Raw genomic sequence first — 15,779 nt, 5'->3', positions numbered from 1 at the left:
AGGACTTGGTGTGAACACCCACTGAGATGCACAGGGCAGTCAGCGGCTCTCAGAGCTATTGTTTCAGGCTCTCTGCAGACACAGGCAGACATCGCTGCTTTCATTACCCCCAGTTTCAAGCTTTTCTTTGCAGCCACACGGGTGAGACACTTCTTACAAAAATGAAACTGAGACTGTGGTGCAATCCTGACTCCAGGAGCTGGGACCCTGAGTGGCAATATAGGGCCTCTGCCTTCATCCAGCCCCTGAGAGTGAGCAGCAACTGTGGCAGCCCCTTGTTTGGGGCAGGGCAGAGGGGTGCATGCAGCTTGGGAGGAAAGCGAACAGGGCCAGGAATCTGATATTTGAGAGCCCAGCCCGCCCAAGTTACATTCAGTGATCAGCAAAAACCAATACCCCTGCGTCTATTTATACTGCCTGCGGGGACACGGCCTCAGGTCCAGGCCCTCTGCTTCCTGTTTAAAAAATTAAGAGATGAAGACATAACACTGAATAGGGCAAAACAATATAATGCATTCAGACTCCAAGTCCCATCCCTGGTGCAGAGTTGCAGCAAATCCCTCCCTGCCTAGGACCCATTCCCCCTCACCTGGTCGGTAAACTTTTATATCAACTTATACTCAGGATAGCTGGCCCCTGACAGCCCCTCTGGAATGCTGAGAGTTCAGCTGAAGAATTTACACCTGATCATTCCCTCGCTCCTCCCCCAGGGAAGGGCTTATGTGCTCAAGTCTGAGGGAGAGCGAGGAAAATTGATCCAAAAGGAAGAGCCTCAGCCCCAGCCTCTTTGAGGGGCTTCTCCAGCGCTCCTGGATTTCTTTCCAAGAAAAGATCAGAGACTACTGCAGGTTCAGGGCACATTTTTCAAGACAGCTCTGGGTGCAGAAGCTCCCAGACAGATCCGGCCATAAAAGAATCGGGACAAGAGCGGAGCAGCTTGGAAAGACGGGGCTGGTTGTAGGCACTGAGCCTTGGAAATCTGGCCCTCTAGGCACAAAAAGAGGTACAAGAGAGTGAGCCCCTCCCTCATCATGGTAGAGGTGGGGTGCCAGGTTGGCTGTGCCTGGGACCAGAGTGCACTGAGGTAGGCAACGAGGAGATATGGGGCCCACAGATCTAGCACTATCTCCGAGCACAGCTGTGAATGCAGCATGACTGCCAGCGAAGCAACAGCAGGGGTTGCATGCCACACTGGCAGTAGGGCCTACATAAACAAGGTCCTTAAAAGAAAAAAAACCTAGACAAACAGCAGAGATTTCAGACCCGGGCACTGTCATTCCAGCAACAGCTAACAATGCAAGACCCAGGGTACATTTTGGGGCTGGAGGACGCGTCGGTGGTGAAGGCAGGTGAACTGCGCCATGAGTGAGGAGAAGCAGATGCCTGGGAGGGAGGTACGGGAGCGTCTGAAAGCCAAATAGCACTGAAGCAGTCCCTCCGCTATGATTACGCACAGGCCTGGAGACCTCTGCCAACCAATGGTGTTTCACTGGTTCTTCTATTCTCTGTCTCTGTCCTCCATTGCCCCTTGTCTTAGGCTGAAGACTGTAAGCTCATTGGGGGCAGGGACCACTTTTTGTTCTGTGTTTGTACAGCACCTAGCACGCTGGGATCCTGGCCTTTGCCAGGGCTCTGGGTGCTACTGCATTACAAATAAACTCGAACGGGTAAGTGCTGAGGCTGGGGAGGAGCACTAGGAGGACGTGTCACCGAGATGGAGTAGGAAGCAGCCTGCACCCTGGCAGTGAGATGTCGCTGGCCCTGTGCTCTCATTGGGCAATAAGACAAGTTCACTTAGCAGGCTCCCAGTTTTACTTTTTATTAGACACCAGGCAATCAAACTGAACCCACGTGCGACAACCGATCCCACACGGCAGCCCCAGAGCAGTGGCAGCGTGCAGGTGGGGAAGGGACAGCTCCCACCAGCTGCGGGTGACAGGACAACGCACTGCATTTGACGGCCCAGCCCCTAATGAGGGAGGTGGAGACTCTTGGATGTAAAGGATGGGAGAGGGGCAGAAATGACGAGAGGCTGTTCCTCCGGCATGGTGCTGTTTGAAGCACCATTCGGGCAGCCCAACTGAACGGGTGCAGACAAACATCCTTCCAGGCAGGTGAGCAGAGTGGATGCATGGAGCTTTGGGGGTGATCCGGTTCACCCCTAGAGAGCCAGAGCTCAATGCAAGGAGCTCAAAGCTAGCCAGGAACGCAGTCTCCACTCCCCTTCCTCACCCGCACACTGAAGGGCATTGCCTGCATGGAGAGAGAACCAAGTCATTCCTGCAATGAGTTTGCCAGGCCTGAAGCACCGCCCGCTGCAGAGCTGGTGCCATTCAGCTGAAGACACAAAGCTGGAAGATGGGTATAGAGCTCCACCATCACCAGGGACCGGAGCCTTCTCTCATGCTAGCACATGTCCACCCGCACCCTCCACAGCATAGCGGGATGCCGGAAGCTCCCACGGAGACGCCCAGGCCTACAGCGGGTTTCCTCATTCCAACTGCTTGGTGCAGCCATGGGCAGTGGGCGTCAGGATGCAGGGCAGCAGCCAGCCTCCTCGTGCCGGGAGAGCAGAGACATCCGGGAGAAGGTTTTGGAGCAGCTCCGGCACTGGTACTTCTTGATGTCCGAGTGCGTCTGCAGGTGGGCGCGGAGGTTGGAGCGGTCAGCAAAGGCGCGGCTGCAGTGTGAGCAACTGTAGGGCTTTTCACCTGGGGGGAGCAAAGGCAACATGGTCAGAGAGAACCACCCCCATGCAAGCAGCTCCCACTGGACAAGGCACTGGGGCACAATCTTGGCTTGGCCGGGTAAGGAAGTGGGACCAGTCCCGCATCTAGACTGGTTTGTATGGTTCTCCTTATAGATCCAAGCAGCCTGGGGTCACAGAAATAGCAGTAAGTTCCACATAACTCTCCTATCCTGACTCCTCCTTGGAATCAGTGGGGTGCAGTGGCCAGGCCGAATGGCAGGCAATCGCCACGGGTTGTTAGGCGCTCAGGGGGGTTAAGGGGTTTCCAGGGAGCAAGACAGAGGGAACATTGTGAGCATCCGCTGCACGTTGTAACCAGGGGAATGCTCCGCTTCCCTACCGTGCAGAAGGGGTCTGTACAGCTGGAAGAAAGAGATGAGACTGAGCCAGGTGAACAGACAGCCCAAGAGACCTGGAATCTCATTTCCAGGAGCTGACTGCACAAGTAAATTTCAGAAGTGCTCCACCGTGGGGGGAGCAGAGGGAACATGGACTCCACAGCTGGAAGCCCTTCACCTGAGCATATAGTAGCAGCAGGGGTGGGACATAGCACCCTCAGGAGTCAGGATTTTGCATTCCCTCCAAACCAAGCCTGGTGACTCTTCCCAGCCACCCCCAGCCTCTGCTGCAGAAGCCAGCCCATGCCAGAGAGTTTGGCTTGAAATTCACAATCGAAGGATCCCCTGTCAAATCACAGATGTTGGACATGGAAAAGCCCCATCAGATTCTCTCCCCAGGACCAGGACCAGATCATTCCCCTCCCAGCACCATCTGCCAGTCATGGGGCTTACAACACTCTCCTGGGGAGACTATCGCACAGCCAAGGCAGCTCACTGCCAGGTTTGCCCTGCTTCAGCCTAATCCACCCCACTATCACCCTCTGTTATCCCTCTGTATACCTCACTGTGTAGCCCTTCACTCCCTCTGCTCCCACCCTTAGGTGCTGCTTAGCCAAGCTAGATGCCTGCAGCTTTTTCAGTCTTTCCTTGTAAATCAATCCTGCCAAGCCGCAGATCGGTCACTCTTCTCAGAACTCCCTGCAATTTGTCCATATCTTCCTGTGATCCTGGTGCCCAGAACCAGGGGCAATATTCCAGGTGCTGTGCCCAGAGCCCTGTGCAAATGAACCAGGACTGGCCCTTCTCTGGAGCCCAAAAGTCACGTTAGCTTTTTCTTTGCAATCGGATCATATTGCCAACCCATGTCCAATCTGCTGTCTGCTTAAAGGGACACTGGTGAGTCAGCCTCCAGCCCTCCCCCCAGCCTCTCTTGGATGTTTGCAACTAAGAAATGCGGGAGACAAACATCAGGTTGTCGCACATCCTCTGCAGGAGCATTGTTGCAGTGCACAGCTCTGGGCTAGGTTCGTGCATGGGATATGTGTATCAGGCACTTGTATTTTGTTTCCTGTTTACCACCTCTATTTTAGGCGTTCAGGGAGGGGAAAAATCGCAAGTCTCCCACTTCGGAACAACCAGTTTTGTAACTGGATTTCTCGGCCTACATGACGTGAGCACATCCTATTACAAGAGGAACTTTCCCACAACAGCAAGCCTGGCAAGAGATTGTTTAGGCAGAAGAAATGTACTAGACCAATGCTCTTCTGCCACTCTCTTTGCTGACAGCACTTAAATCTTCAAAGCACTTTATCAGCACTAACTAATCCTCACAACCCATCTGGAGATAGGTTGAGTATTACTCATGTTTCACAATGGGGAAACTGAGGCACAAAGAGGCAACATGCCCAAGGCCATAGGAAGTGAGCCAAGAGGGCACAAACCAAGACTGTGAAGGCCCCACAACAATCTTACAATAAACACACCATGAGTAAATGGAATTAGGGCTAATCTGGATGGATTAGAGCACATCTTTTTAAAAGGATAGTGGAATTTCCCCTCCCTTCTCCTAATCTGTAATACCTAAGGTTATTAAAACTGGAAGAATTCTCTTTAGATCATTTACTTCTCACTAGTTGCATTTGCTCTGGATGTTGTTCTCATCTGGCATAATGGAACAAGACTTGTCAGTCTGATTTTTGGTTACTTCGTTGCTAGTCAGTTTGACCTGAGTTATCTGATTTCTAAGCGACTAGGTAGGAAATACTGCAAACATTTCTACTAAAGGGAAACAATCAAGTTAAATGGTGATAAAAATATTAGTTTTGCTAAAATCAGCTTTTATGAAACCTAAGCCCAGCAGAGCAAGATTTCCATACTTCAAAAAAATTCATTCCCATGAAAACAGTTGTTTTTAAACATTCATCTGCAGCATCTGTAAGCCAGGCATTACAGCACCAGGAGTCTGAAACTGAAACTCACAGGGGCAAAACTAAGTTCATTGAGTGTGCATTGTCCAAACAAACAGAAATGCAAAGGGCAAACAAAGAGCAACACAGGGCCCATAGATCCTTCTTCGGAGACTAGGCTGACCAGACAGCAAGTGCGAAAAATCGGGACGGGGGTGGGGGCTAATAGGAGCCTATATAAGAAAGATTCCCAAATTCCGGGGCTGTCCCTATAAAATCGGGACATCTGGTCACCCTATCCAAGCTCCTGGCATGATTTATGCACTTGTTTAATTTCCTGTATGCAGTAGAGCCACTGAAGCTAGTGGGACTATTTGTGGGCATAAAGGTAAAGCAGTGGTCCCCAACCTTTCTCGTCTGGCGGGCGCCAGAGGACGAGCCACGGAGGACTGTGGTGGCAGACGAGCATCCACCGAAATGCCGCCAAGCGGCAACGTCAATAGGCGTTGCTGCCGAAATACCACTGACAAGCAGCATCATCCAGATAACTGGCAGCACTTTGGTGGCAACGCTTCTGGATGCGTGTCGGTGGCATTTCGGCAGATGCTCATCCGCTGGCCAGTACGTGGGCACACTTGGGTGCCATGGCACCTGTGGGCACCACGTTAGGGACCCCTGAGGTAAAGTCTGTGCGGGATGCCTGCAGGCTGATCTTCCTTGCACTGTTGGCTGGAGCTCAAACTCAAAGGTTGCCCTTCCCCTGACTCTCGTCCACATTTTAAACTCCACCAAGCTGGGCCACCACCAAGGGGGAGTTGAAGCTCCAGTGGGGATGCAGCCGCTCAGATTACAACAACTCATCAACTGTGGTCCTGGAGCGAGCAGTGAGAGGAGCTCAGGTGTCCTAAAACGAGCCCTTGGCCTGTAAACTCCTCAAGGCAGGGATCGCGGTATCCTGGGGATCTGTGCAGCACCTAACGCCAAAGACTCACCCTGATCTAAATGGAGCCTTTAGTGCTCCTGGGATACAAACACAATGCCCCTTTATTCTTGGGGTCTGCAAAAAATCTCCGTACATAATACAAGCATTTTGAACCAAACTGGGCCTGGCAGGCTGTTCTGTGAGTGCCAGATTGAAAGGCTGATCCAATAGCAGATTAGACATTTTCTCCCAGTTTGCCTCCACTCCCGCCCGCTATGCACCTGCAAGCCACCTCGACCAGCTTGCGCCGGCAGCTGTGCAAAATGACTGGCCAAGCGGAGCCCTGTAAGCACATTAAAGGCACTTCCCTGCCTGGGCAGCCCCTGCGCTGTTACCCCGAGGACTCGCCCCGCTCGGCGCTGCAGCCCACCTGTGTGCGTTCGGATATGTCCCTGGAGCAGCCAAGGCCTGGAGAAGGCTTTGCCGCAGATCTTGCAGACGCAGGGCAGCGTGTGGGTGCGGATGTGCATCTTGAGTGCTCCCAGGCTCCCGTACTCCTTGTCACAGTACTTGCAGTTGAAATACTTCCTGGCCTGCAGCACGCAGCGCTGCTGGCGGTGTTTGGCCAGCCCGGAGAAGGTGTGGTAGGACTTGTGGCAGTCAAAGCACTCAAATCTCTCCAAGGGCTCAGCTGCCCTGCCCCGTGCCCCTTGCAGTTTGTCCTGGGCTCCCCTGTCCCCCTCTGCTGGGCTCCCCGGGTCGGATGGCCTCCTTGGGGGCAGGCTGAGGACAGGTGGCCGGTTGAGATTGTTCTGGTTGTCTTTGAGAGGGGTGCCCAGGGCTCGGCCCGTTAACGTGTCCACCAGGCTGATTTCCAGGTTGTGGGGGCTTGTGCTGGGAGTCCTTTTGGCATCACCACCCAGTGGGAGAGGCAAGGAGAAGCGGGCAAGGATGGAGCTGCTGTCCCAGGGCGTGAAAGGGGCGCTGTGATTCGGGATGAGGATGGGGATGACCAGCCCTCCACAGGAGTGGCATGCGCCATTGATTTCTGGGGAGAAGCAAGAGGCAGGTGAACATGAAACCGTGATGATGCCTATTAACTCCCACCCCCGTGCCCTGCGTACACGCGTAGCCAGGAGCTGTGCACCAGTGAGAATAGCAAGGCAGACGAGAGCTGAAGGCCAGTTCGCTTGTGTCCATTAACCAAAGTCCTTTCCGCCTACTCACTGTGCACACACCAGTCCCTGCACCATGGTCACGTCAACTCCCTCACCCCCTGCGGGTTTGTTTTGCTCAGACCTTACACACCGTGTGGAGAAAAGGTGGGGAACGGTTTGGGGCAGGGGCTGCTATTGGGGCAGTGCTATTTACAGTCTGGGGCCCAGGACGCTATTGGGGCAGTGCTATTTATAGTCTGGGGCCCAGGACTCTGGCCCGGCCCCAGCACTCCCTGCTAGCTCCCACTCCCACCAATCTAACCCCCACCATTTCCCTTTTCTAGGGATGGGAAGCCTTCGTGCAGCCAGACAGAGCCTTGTTCTACCTGATGGAAACAGGCCACCTTTCCGGCTGCCACACTCCCCAGGTTCTAGGTCCTGGACCCGCGAGCGGAACTGGCTGGAGCAGTGGCGAAGGCTCCCATCTGGTGGCATTCTGCCCCAGCCTAGGGGCCGTGCTGGGAGGACGGCCCAGGACATCTCTTTAGGGTGAACCCCACAGTGCTCAGTGGAGGGCGCTGGACCTTCCAGGAGGTCCAAGAGGGAAGTTAATCACAACACGCCCAGTGCCAGCCCTTGTGCCTCGGTCCTGGGGAGATTTCTGACCCCTCTCCGGTGCAGATGACATAACAGAGCCCTGGGAATACTCCCGGCCCCCCGCTGCTGGACTTGGGGGAGATGACAGCAGTGGGTCTATGGACAGAGCTGGATTAGGGTCCCCCTGCCCGAAGCCCCCCCGTTAGAGGTGTCACACCAGCGCCCCAGCGGCAGTGACAATCCAGGCGGCACCGCCTGCCCCCCGGCTCCCAGGAACCCGGACACCGCCCGCCCCCCAGCCCGGTTTGCAAGAGAAGTGCTGCCCGCTCCGCTTCTCTGGGGGGTCCGAGCCCCGCCCGCAGAAGGCAGCGCGGTTACTTTGCAGCCGCCCCCCCAGTCACGGCGGGGCCGGGCCAAGCTACGCCCCGCAGCCCCCGGGCTGCCCTGTGCGGGGTGCAGGGGAGCGGGCACCTGCCTCGGGGGAAGCTGGTTCCTCGCCCCGGCCCAGGGCAGAGCCCGGCCGTCAGCCCCGCGCCCGGGAAGCGGTGGGACGGGAGCCCCGGCCCGGCAGGGCGCGGGGGGCGGGCGGCGAGGCGAGGCACCTGCCGGCCCCGGGGCAGTCACAGCCCGGTGACCCCAGCAGGACCCGGCCCCCGAGGGGTCCCGAGCCGGGGCTCCCTGGCTGCCCGGCCCCGGCCCCTCACCTTGCCGCGTCTCCAGCTGCCCGTAGTTGGGGACGCGGGTGCTGGAGGGTTTCTTCACCAGGAAGGAGCGCGGCATGGCCGGGCGGGCGGGCGGCTCTGGCCGGGACCCGCCGGCAGGTGCCATAAGCGCCCGGCTCATTAGCATGGGCCGCCCGCCGGGCCAACCGCAGGGCGAGGGGCGGGGCCGGCCCCCCCCCCGGGGCCGCCCCCGCTACAGGTGCGGGGCGACGTGCGGGGCTGCTCGCTCGCTCCCACATGCCCCGCCCGAGCACCCCCTGAACCGCCCCTCAGTATCCCCCACTCCAGCCCTAACCGCCCCCTCCGCTCGTCCCTCCGTGCCCCCCTCCCCAGCCCTAACCACCCCTCCCCTCCATACCCCCCTCTGCTCCCCCTCCCCTCACTCCTCCGTACCCCCACACCACCTCTGCTCCCCCCACTCCCTGCTACCCAACCCTAACCACCGCCACACCTCCATACCCCCCCACCTCTACTCCCTCCATCTTCCCCTACCCAGCCCTAACACTCCCTACTCCTCCATAGCTCCCCACACCCAGCCCTAACCTCCCCCCACTCTCCTGCTTGTCCGTACTCCCCACCTCTGCTCCCCCAGTATCCCCCTACCCAGCATGTCCTGATTCACACACCCTACTTCCCCCCAGCACCCTCATACACAGCCCCAACCTGCCAGGGCACCCAGAGTGCCCCCTACACTACCCCAGCTTCTCCAGCACCCCTCTACACCACCCTGCTCCCCTCAGGGCACCCAGAACACACACACACACTGCTCCCCCCAGCACTCCCCCTAAACCACTCTTGCTCTCCCCTAGTATCCTCCTACACATCCCTAACCATCCCCCATGCCCCCTCTAACCCCCCTCTGCTCCCCCAGTATCACACGCCACCCAGCGTGTCCCCATTCACACACCCTACTTCCCTCCAGCAGTCCCCTGGCCCCCTCAGGACACACCCTACACTACCCCTGCTCCCCCCAACCCCTCTCTACACTACCCTGCTCCCTCCTACACAGCACTGAACTCTCCCCCAGGCACCCAGAATACCCCCCTACACTACCCTGGCTCCCCCAGCACCCCTGTACACCACCCTGCTCCCCCTAAACAGCCCCTCCCCCAACCTTCTACTGACATGCATACCCAACACCCTCCTGGTTCCCCAACACAGCCCACCCTACACACAGTCCCTCCTACTTGCTCACACCTGGGCCACAAACCACCCCCCCTCACCCCAGCACCCTCACCTCCCCCCATCACACAGCCCCCCCCCCCCCCCCAGCCCTGGCTCAAACACATAGGCCACCCTGCCAAAGTAATCCAGCAGTTCCCGCGCACCCCTTCTCCTTCTGCACTCCTCCCTGGGCACTGCCAGCAAAGCAAAGTTTGCACCCACCCTACACACTGCACCACACAGGGGTGGAAGGATTAGAAATAATGCCATTGCAGACGGTCTGTGCCTCAGTTTCCCCCCCATTGTAAAATCGAGATCAGACTTCTCCACTTCCTGAGGGTGGTGTAGGACACACCCATTAATGGAAGGACCTAGAGAGGGAGAGTTACAAGTACTGATATGCACACCCATGCAAAGAAGGGTGTGGTCTGATCATCTTGGGACCCAAGAACTGGAGTCTAATCTCAGCTCTGCCCCTCACTCACTCTGCGACCTTGAGCCAGTCACTTAGCCTGTGTCTCAGTTTCCTCATCTGTCTAACACGGATAACCACCATTCCTCACTGGGAGATCTGAGGCAAAGGGGATGTTTGGAGAATAGTCTGAAGTGGCAGGGTGCTAGGTAAGAGTTATTCTTCAATGTTATCAGAGCCGAGACAGTGCGCCCGCTCACCTGGCCCTGGGGTCTCAGAATTCTTACTGCCACACTTGCTAATAGCTGGAGATAATCTATGTTCTAACAGGGTCTTTGCACCTTCCCGGCCTGTCTCCTCTTACACACGAGCCTCTCGTGAAATCCGAAAGCTGAATTTGATGCACCCGTGATGGCTGCAGTTGCAGATCAGCATCACATTCTCCGAGGTTATAGGACAGCAGGCGGCAAGAGAAGCCAGGGCTGGGACAGAGCTAATTGCTTTTATTCAGGCATAATTTCTATTTTAGAGAGGGTCTTACACCACCCTCCTCCCCATAGTGTCTGGCACCTTTCGCTAATGCATTCTGCGACAGCATTCACATCTGGCCTGGGTCATGCAGGTCAGACTAGATCGGGGCGGCCAGTCTGCGGCTCCTTGTATAGGAACCGATTCCAGGGCTGGAGCTACAGGCATCAACTTTCCAGTGTGCTCACTGCTCAGCCCCTGGCTCTGCCCCCACTCCACCCCTCCCCTGAGCCTGCCATGCCCTCGCTCTTCCCCCTGCCCCTCCAGAGCCTCCTGCACGCCACGGAACAGCTGATCGGGAGATGGGGGAGTGAGGGGGAGGCACTGATCGAAGGGGCTGCCTGTTGGCACTGGAAGTGGGGGACCTGATGGGGGGCAACTGACCTATTACTGTGGCTCTTTGGCAATGTACATGGGTAAATTCTGGCTCCTTCTCAGGCTCAAGCAATAGTCTCTCTTAGCCCTTGAGAAAATGGTTCATTACCTTTACAGTGGCCCAGATTTTCTCTACCCATCATTGCAGCTACAAGACACGGGATGAGCACCCAAAGGAACTGCTTCCCCACCACTACAGAAGTGCCCCTGTCGAGCTGAAGGCAGAGGCTGCTCATTGTCTCAGCGGTGGCAGTGCCCATGTTTAACCACACACAGTTAGACACCCCACCTGCAGGCCTCTCCTGCCCAGCAAGGCTTTGACAACTGTCTCTGCCAAGCACTTGCAGGTCTGGAGTGAAATTGGAGCCTGGAATTTGGAGTTGGATGAGCCCTCCTGGGTCAGCCTGCCCTTCTCCCAGGGCAGGATTTCAGAAACGTTAGCCACTGACTCTGTGTGTGAAAGCCTTTGTGTCATGAATCTAGGCTAGAAAACCTTCAGCGAGCCCAGGGCTGGTTCTGAACCAACAGAGCAAAGACCCCCCCAAACCCATCGGATTAGCAGGAAACAAGTGTTTATGACAGTGACACACACAGCAAATATTGGCCAAGACTGAAGGGACGGGAACTGCCCTGGCACTCCGAAGGTGCATCGTCCACAGAGGCAGGTGTACAGTGTGTGGGGATGGAGAGGAAGGGGTAAGCAGCAGCACTGTCAAAGCCGGAGAAGGGGGAGCACTGGAAGACAGTGGGGAATCACAAGGGGTGCCTAGCAGAGACCAGTAAGGGCCTGAGGACTGGGCAGCAGCAAGGTGAAGAAAAGGAGGGGGGATTTCAGGCATCAGAGCGCTGGCAAAGGGCTGGAAAGGTGAGAGCAGAGCTGGAGAAAAGGGTGGTTAAGCCCAGGCAGTAACCGAGCAGTTAATAGCTCTGGTCACCAAAGTACTGGGTGCCGAGCATGCCTAGCTCCTCTCAGCCCCTACGCTCCCCTATGCCACTGGGCCTTTCACTCCTCAGGACTGCTGGCAGCACTGCGTACTGCAAGGCGCCTAGCCACGGGGATCAAATAGTGCTGTTCAGAGGCACCAGACTGTGTTACTGAAGCAGGAGGATTCAAATGCACCAGCAGCCAATGGCTCGGTGTCAGATAGCTAGCGGACGCTCCTTGATAGTTCCAGACCGGGCACTCCAATACCAGAGCAGTGTTTAGGCTAATAAGCCAATTGTCCTTCAACAGCATTTTCTATCAAGACTCTCCAAGCCTTTTGCAAACACTAGTGAATAAAAGCTCACAAACCACCTGTAGGTTAGGAAATCGTCTCCATTTTATAGCTAGGGGAAACTGAGGCAGTGCTGTTAAACGTCTCTCAGCAAGTCCGTAGCAGAACAGAGCCCCCGGATTTCAAGTTCTGGTCCTGTACTTTAAACCCCAAGAACCTCGCTCTCCACAGGATAGCCAAACTAGGTCCTGTAATGCTCAGGAAAGAACCCCTCCTGGAGTTTTGAAATTGGTAAAGCCAAGATAGCCCCCAAAGACCCCATCCCATTGCTAGAAGTGGTTTAGTCAGTCCTATTTAGCCCTCTAGACTAGCTCACTGCATTTAAATAAACTCAAGAGTTAGTGCAAGTTAGACTGCTTCACACTCAACCCCTCGCACACGCCATCTACCCACGTGCAAGGGGTCCTGAACTGGTGTAACCCTCCTGCTGAGAAGCCAAAGGACGGTATAAAAGTTAAACACAGATATTGCCTCTAAAGTGGTGCACAGCAGCACCCTGGCCAAAAAGCAGCTGGGGGCTCCTTGAAGCTGTGTCAGGAAACAGTGTTTACTGCTTGCACTCATCCCCACCTGGCTCAGATAGACACCCCCCAGCAGGCTCCAGACCCCAGATCTGTGAAAGCGGCCCTGTCAATACTAGGGAGAGAGGCTATGCTGTTGTTAAAGAGGGCTCAGCTGGCATGGCTTTGTCCCATAGCTGATCACAGCAGGCCCCTGGAAGTATTTAAAATCAAATGATGTCCCATCCACCCAGAGGCAAAGCCGTGCCTGCTGAAACAGTTCTTCCCACCATGCTCCATTTCTGGAAGCATAGATTGGGCCAGGCCATTGCAAAGGCATCTGCTGATTCTCTACCCACTGGGAGGCCCTGGAGGCTCCGCAGCCCCTCCCCGCTTCAGCAGGTGAGACACTGAGGCAGCAGCCGCAAAGGGGCTGATCATGCTTATCCTCCACTCACCAGACTGGGAAGGGGAAACCCCAGGCTCCTTGCAGCCCAGACAGTGGGTGAGGGAGGCCCCACATGGCAGACTGAATTAGCCCAGGATCCATCCTAGACAAAGGAGGGGGCAGCCCAAGAGCAATGACAGTAGGAAGCACCTTGACACCCCTGTTTAATGCTGCTTATCATCATCAGGCATTTAAATGGCCTGAGATTAACGCTTCCTCAGCGCAGGGAGTACACGGCGGGTAGGACTCTCCATTCCCACCTCTGCAGGCAGATTTCATCCTGCTTGCGTCGTTCTCCCCCGATTGGGGCACAGGTGCTGCTCCCACTCACCTGAGCCAGCCAGGGAAGCAGGGTCCCGCACTCTGAGAACACCGTGGAAGTCTCTCAGCACCTGCCCTGCTCAGGACAAGGTTCAGAGTATCATGTTCTAAAAAAGGATTTTTCCAAGAATTGGGATTTTTAAAATCCTGAGAAATTGGAAGGGGATCAAGCACAGATAAACATCCCTCTCCCCCCTCGGGTGCTTACAATTAAGAAGATTTATAGGTGCTTTTCAAGCCCCACCTGGTTTGCGCTCCGGAGAACAGGAGCTCAGCAGTAACCTTGGAAGGGGGCTGCTGCTTCCCAGCCACAAGGCCTAGCAGCTAAGGCAGTAAAAATCTAGCAGCTTTGTAAGTGACTCTAGAAACATGGCCTCTCACCATCCAGGCAGTAGTGCTAGAGAACTCCGGTCTCCAGCAGTGCTCACCACCAAAAACCTTCAAGCACTTTATAAGATGGCGAGGAGGTATTACCCTCCTCATTTCATCTTCTTAAGATCTGATTTACACATAAAACTTAGATGGATCTGGCCATGTTGCTCTGGGTTGTGAGAAATTTCATGCCTACAGTAAGTCAACTTAACCCCCAGCGTAGCTGAGGCTGGGCTGATGGACAAATTCCTCCATCGACCTAGCTCCAGTCTCTTGGAGAGGTGGATTAACTATATTGATGGAAAACCCAATGCCGCGGATATAGGAAGCGTCTATGCTATGGTGCTGCAGCTGTGCCCCTGCCGTGTAGACGTGGCCTGAGAGACTGAGGCCTGAGAGGTTAAGTGACTTGACTGAGGTTACACAGGAAGTCAGTGGCAGAGTAGGAAATACAACTCAAGTTCCCAACTTCCAACCCCATCTCTCACCCAGCGAGCCTCTCCAACTGTCTCCATAGCAATCCCCCTGTTTCAGAGCAGCATTTTAGCTGTTGACAGCGTAAGACAGCATTGGGGGCACTGATATGCACATGGCCTGCATCTGGAAGGGTGCGCTAGTGCACGTACAGCGCCTAGGACCCTGGGGTCCAGGTCTGTGACTAGGCTCTTAGGTGTTACAGCAATACAAAAATGAATCAATGGCCAATATCAAATCCTGCACTGTGGCCTCCTCTGAGGGAGCTGCCCGGCGAGCTCACCTTGGATAACTATACAAGGCTTCGGTAAACTCACCTTTCTAGCTTGGCACCACCTTCATGGCTTCATACCAGATGACCTTTGGTGGGTCAGCGCAAGAGCCGCTCCTGTCCTCAGTTCCTCAGCAGATTTTGGACCTGAGCGCGAGAATTATTCCACACGAGCCTGCTGAGCACCATCCTTTGGACATGGCCTGAGATCCAGTCGAGAAGCCACTGGGTAACTGCTATATGCAGTTCAGGCAACAAAGCACTTTGCTCTGGTAGCTGGGTATTGCGAGGTGCTCTGTAGCTTCTGAACCGGATTCACGGAGTGTGACTATTTCTTAGCGCAGCTGCAAGGAGAGGGGGATGGGTTCTGGGTTCAGATTAACCACTAGCCCCAGCTTCGTTGTTGTTGACTTGTCCCTCTGTGGCAGGATCTCCAGCAATTATAGTGACCACCACCGGCAAAGGCGAGGGTCTGGGTGTGCAGAATGGTTGGGGTATTTTGTAGGATTTATTATACTTGTATTTCAATATAAACACACTTTAAAAATATTCTCCCTCTAGCATCTAAAAGGCATAAATGAGCCATGAAATCATGTAACCCTTTGCAGTCAAAGGCAGACACGACCATGCATACAGGATGGGGAGGTGAGATTGGACTGTAGCCAGAGCGGGTCACAGAAATCTCCTGGCATTGCCCAGTATTTGGAACTTGTCCCATAATGCAAGGAAGGGACCAAGAGAACTATATTCTCAATAGCCCTTGGGGGTATGTCAGTCACACAGGTGGCTAGAGGAGGGGTCTTGGAACCGTGGGCAGCCATTGGTACTAGAGCAGCTTCCAAAGCATCCATGGAGGGAGCTCCAGACTAGCCAGTGAGCTGTGCCAAGTACAGCAGGGAATACAGACATGCAACCCTGCCTATGGGGTACAGTCTTTTCATAGCCTGTAGGCAGCAGCCCACCTCTGGTCCTGTAGAAATGATCAAAGGCTGCTATTCAGTCTGACATTCAAATTCAGTGCCGGCCCGTGGCACTGCAGCAGCCAGAGTCCTTACCTGCTAGCCCAGTTAATGCAGCAGGAGAGCAGTTACCCAACCCACGCTCCAACCTGGGCCCCCCAAGCAGGCAGGATTGTGGAGAAGTCAGCACACAGCTAGAGCACTATGAACTGTTCAACCCAGGCACGGCTATGGGAAGGGGAAAAAATCCCCATCTCAATTTCTAGGGCCTTGGAGATACCCAGGA

The 15,779-nt window shown here is 55.2% G+C and overlaps 1 protein-coding gene across 1 annotated transcript; it reads right to left on the bottom strand.

Annotated features, from left to right (window-relative positions):
• Window positions 1-1,810: 1,810 nt before the first annotated feature.
• On the bottom strand, window positions 1,811-8,454 carry SNAI3 (snail family transcriptional repressor 3). Its single transcript, XM_050922620.1, has 3 exons — window positions 8,375-8,454; window positions 6,347-6,964; window positions 1,811-2,711 (listed from the first exon to the last, which is right to left on the bottom strand). The coding sequence occupies exons 1-3, from the start codon at window positions 8,448-8,450 to the stop codon at window positions 2,530-2,532; spliced, it is 876 nt and encodes a 291-aa protein (XP_050778577.1). The 5' UTR covers window positions 8,451-8,454; the 3' UTR covers window positions 1,811-2,529.
• Window positions 8,455-15,779: the final 7,325 nt, after the last annotated feature.

This window comes from Gopherus flavomarginatus, chromosome 14 (genome assembly GCF_025201925.1).
Source record: "Gopherus flavomarginatus isolate rGopFla2 chromosome 14, rGopFla2.mat.asm, whole genome shotgun sequence".
In the NCBI taxonomy this organism is placed as follows: Eukaryota; Metazoa; Chordata; order Testudines; family Testudinidae; genus Gopherus; species Gopherus flavomarginatus.
This window is presented reverse-complemented; position numbering and strand designations above follow the sequence as displayed.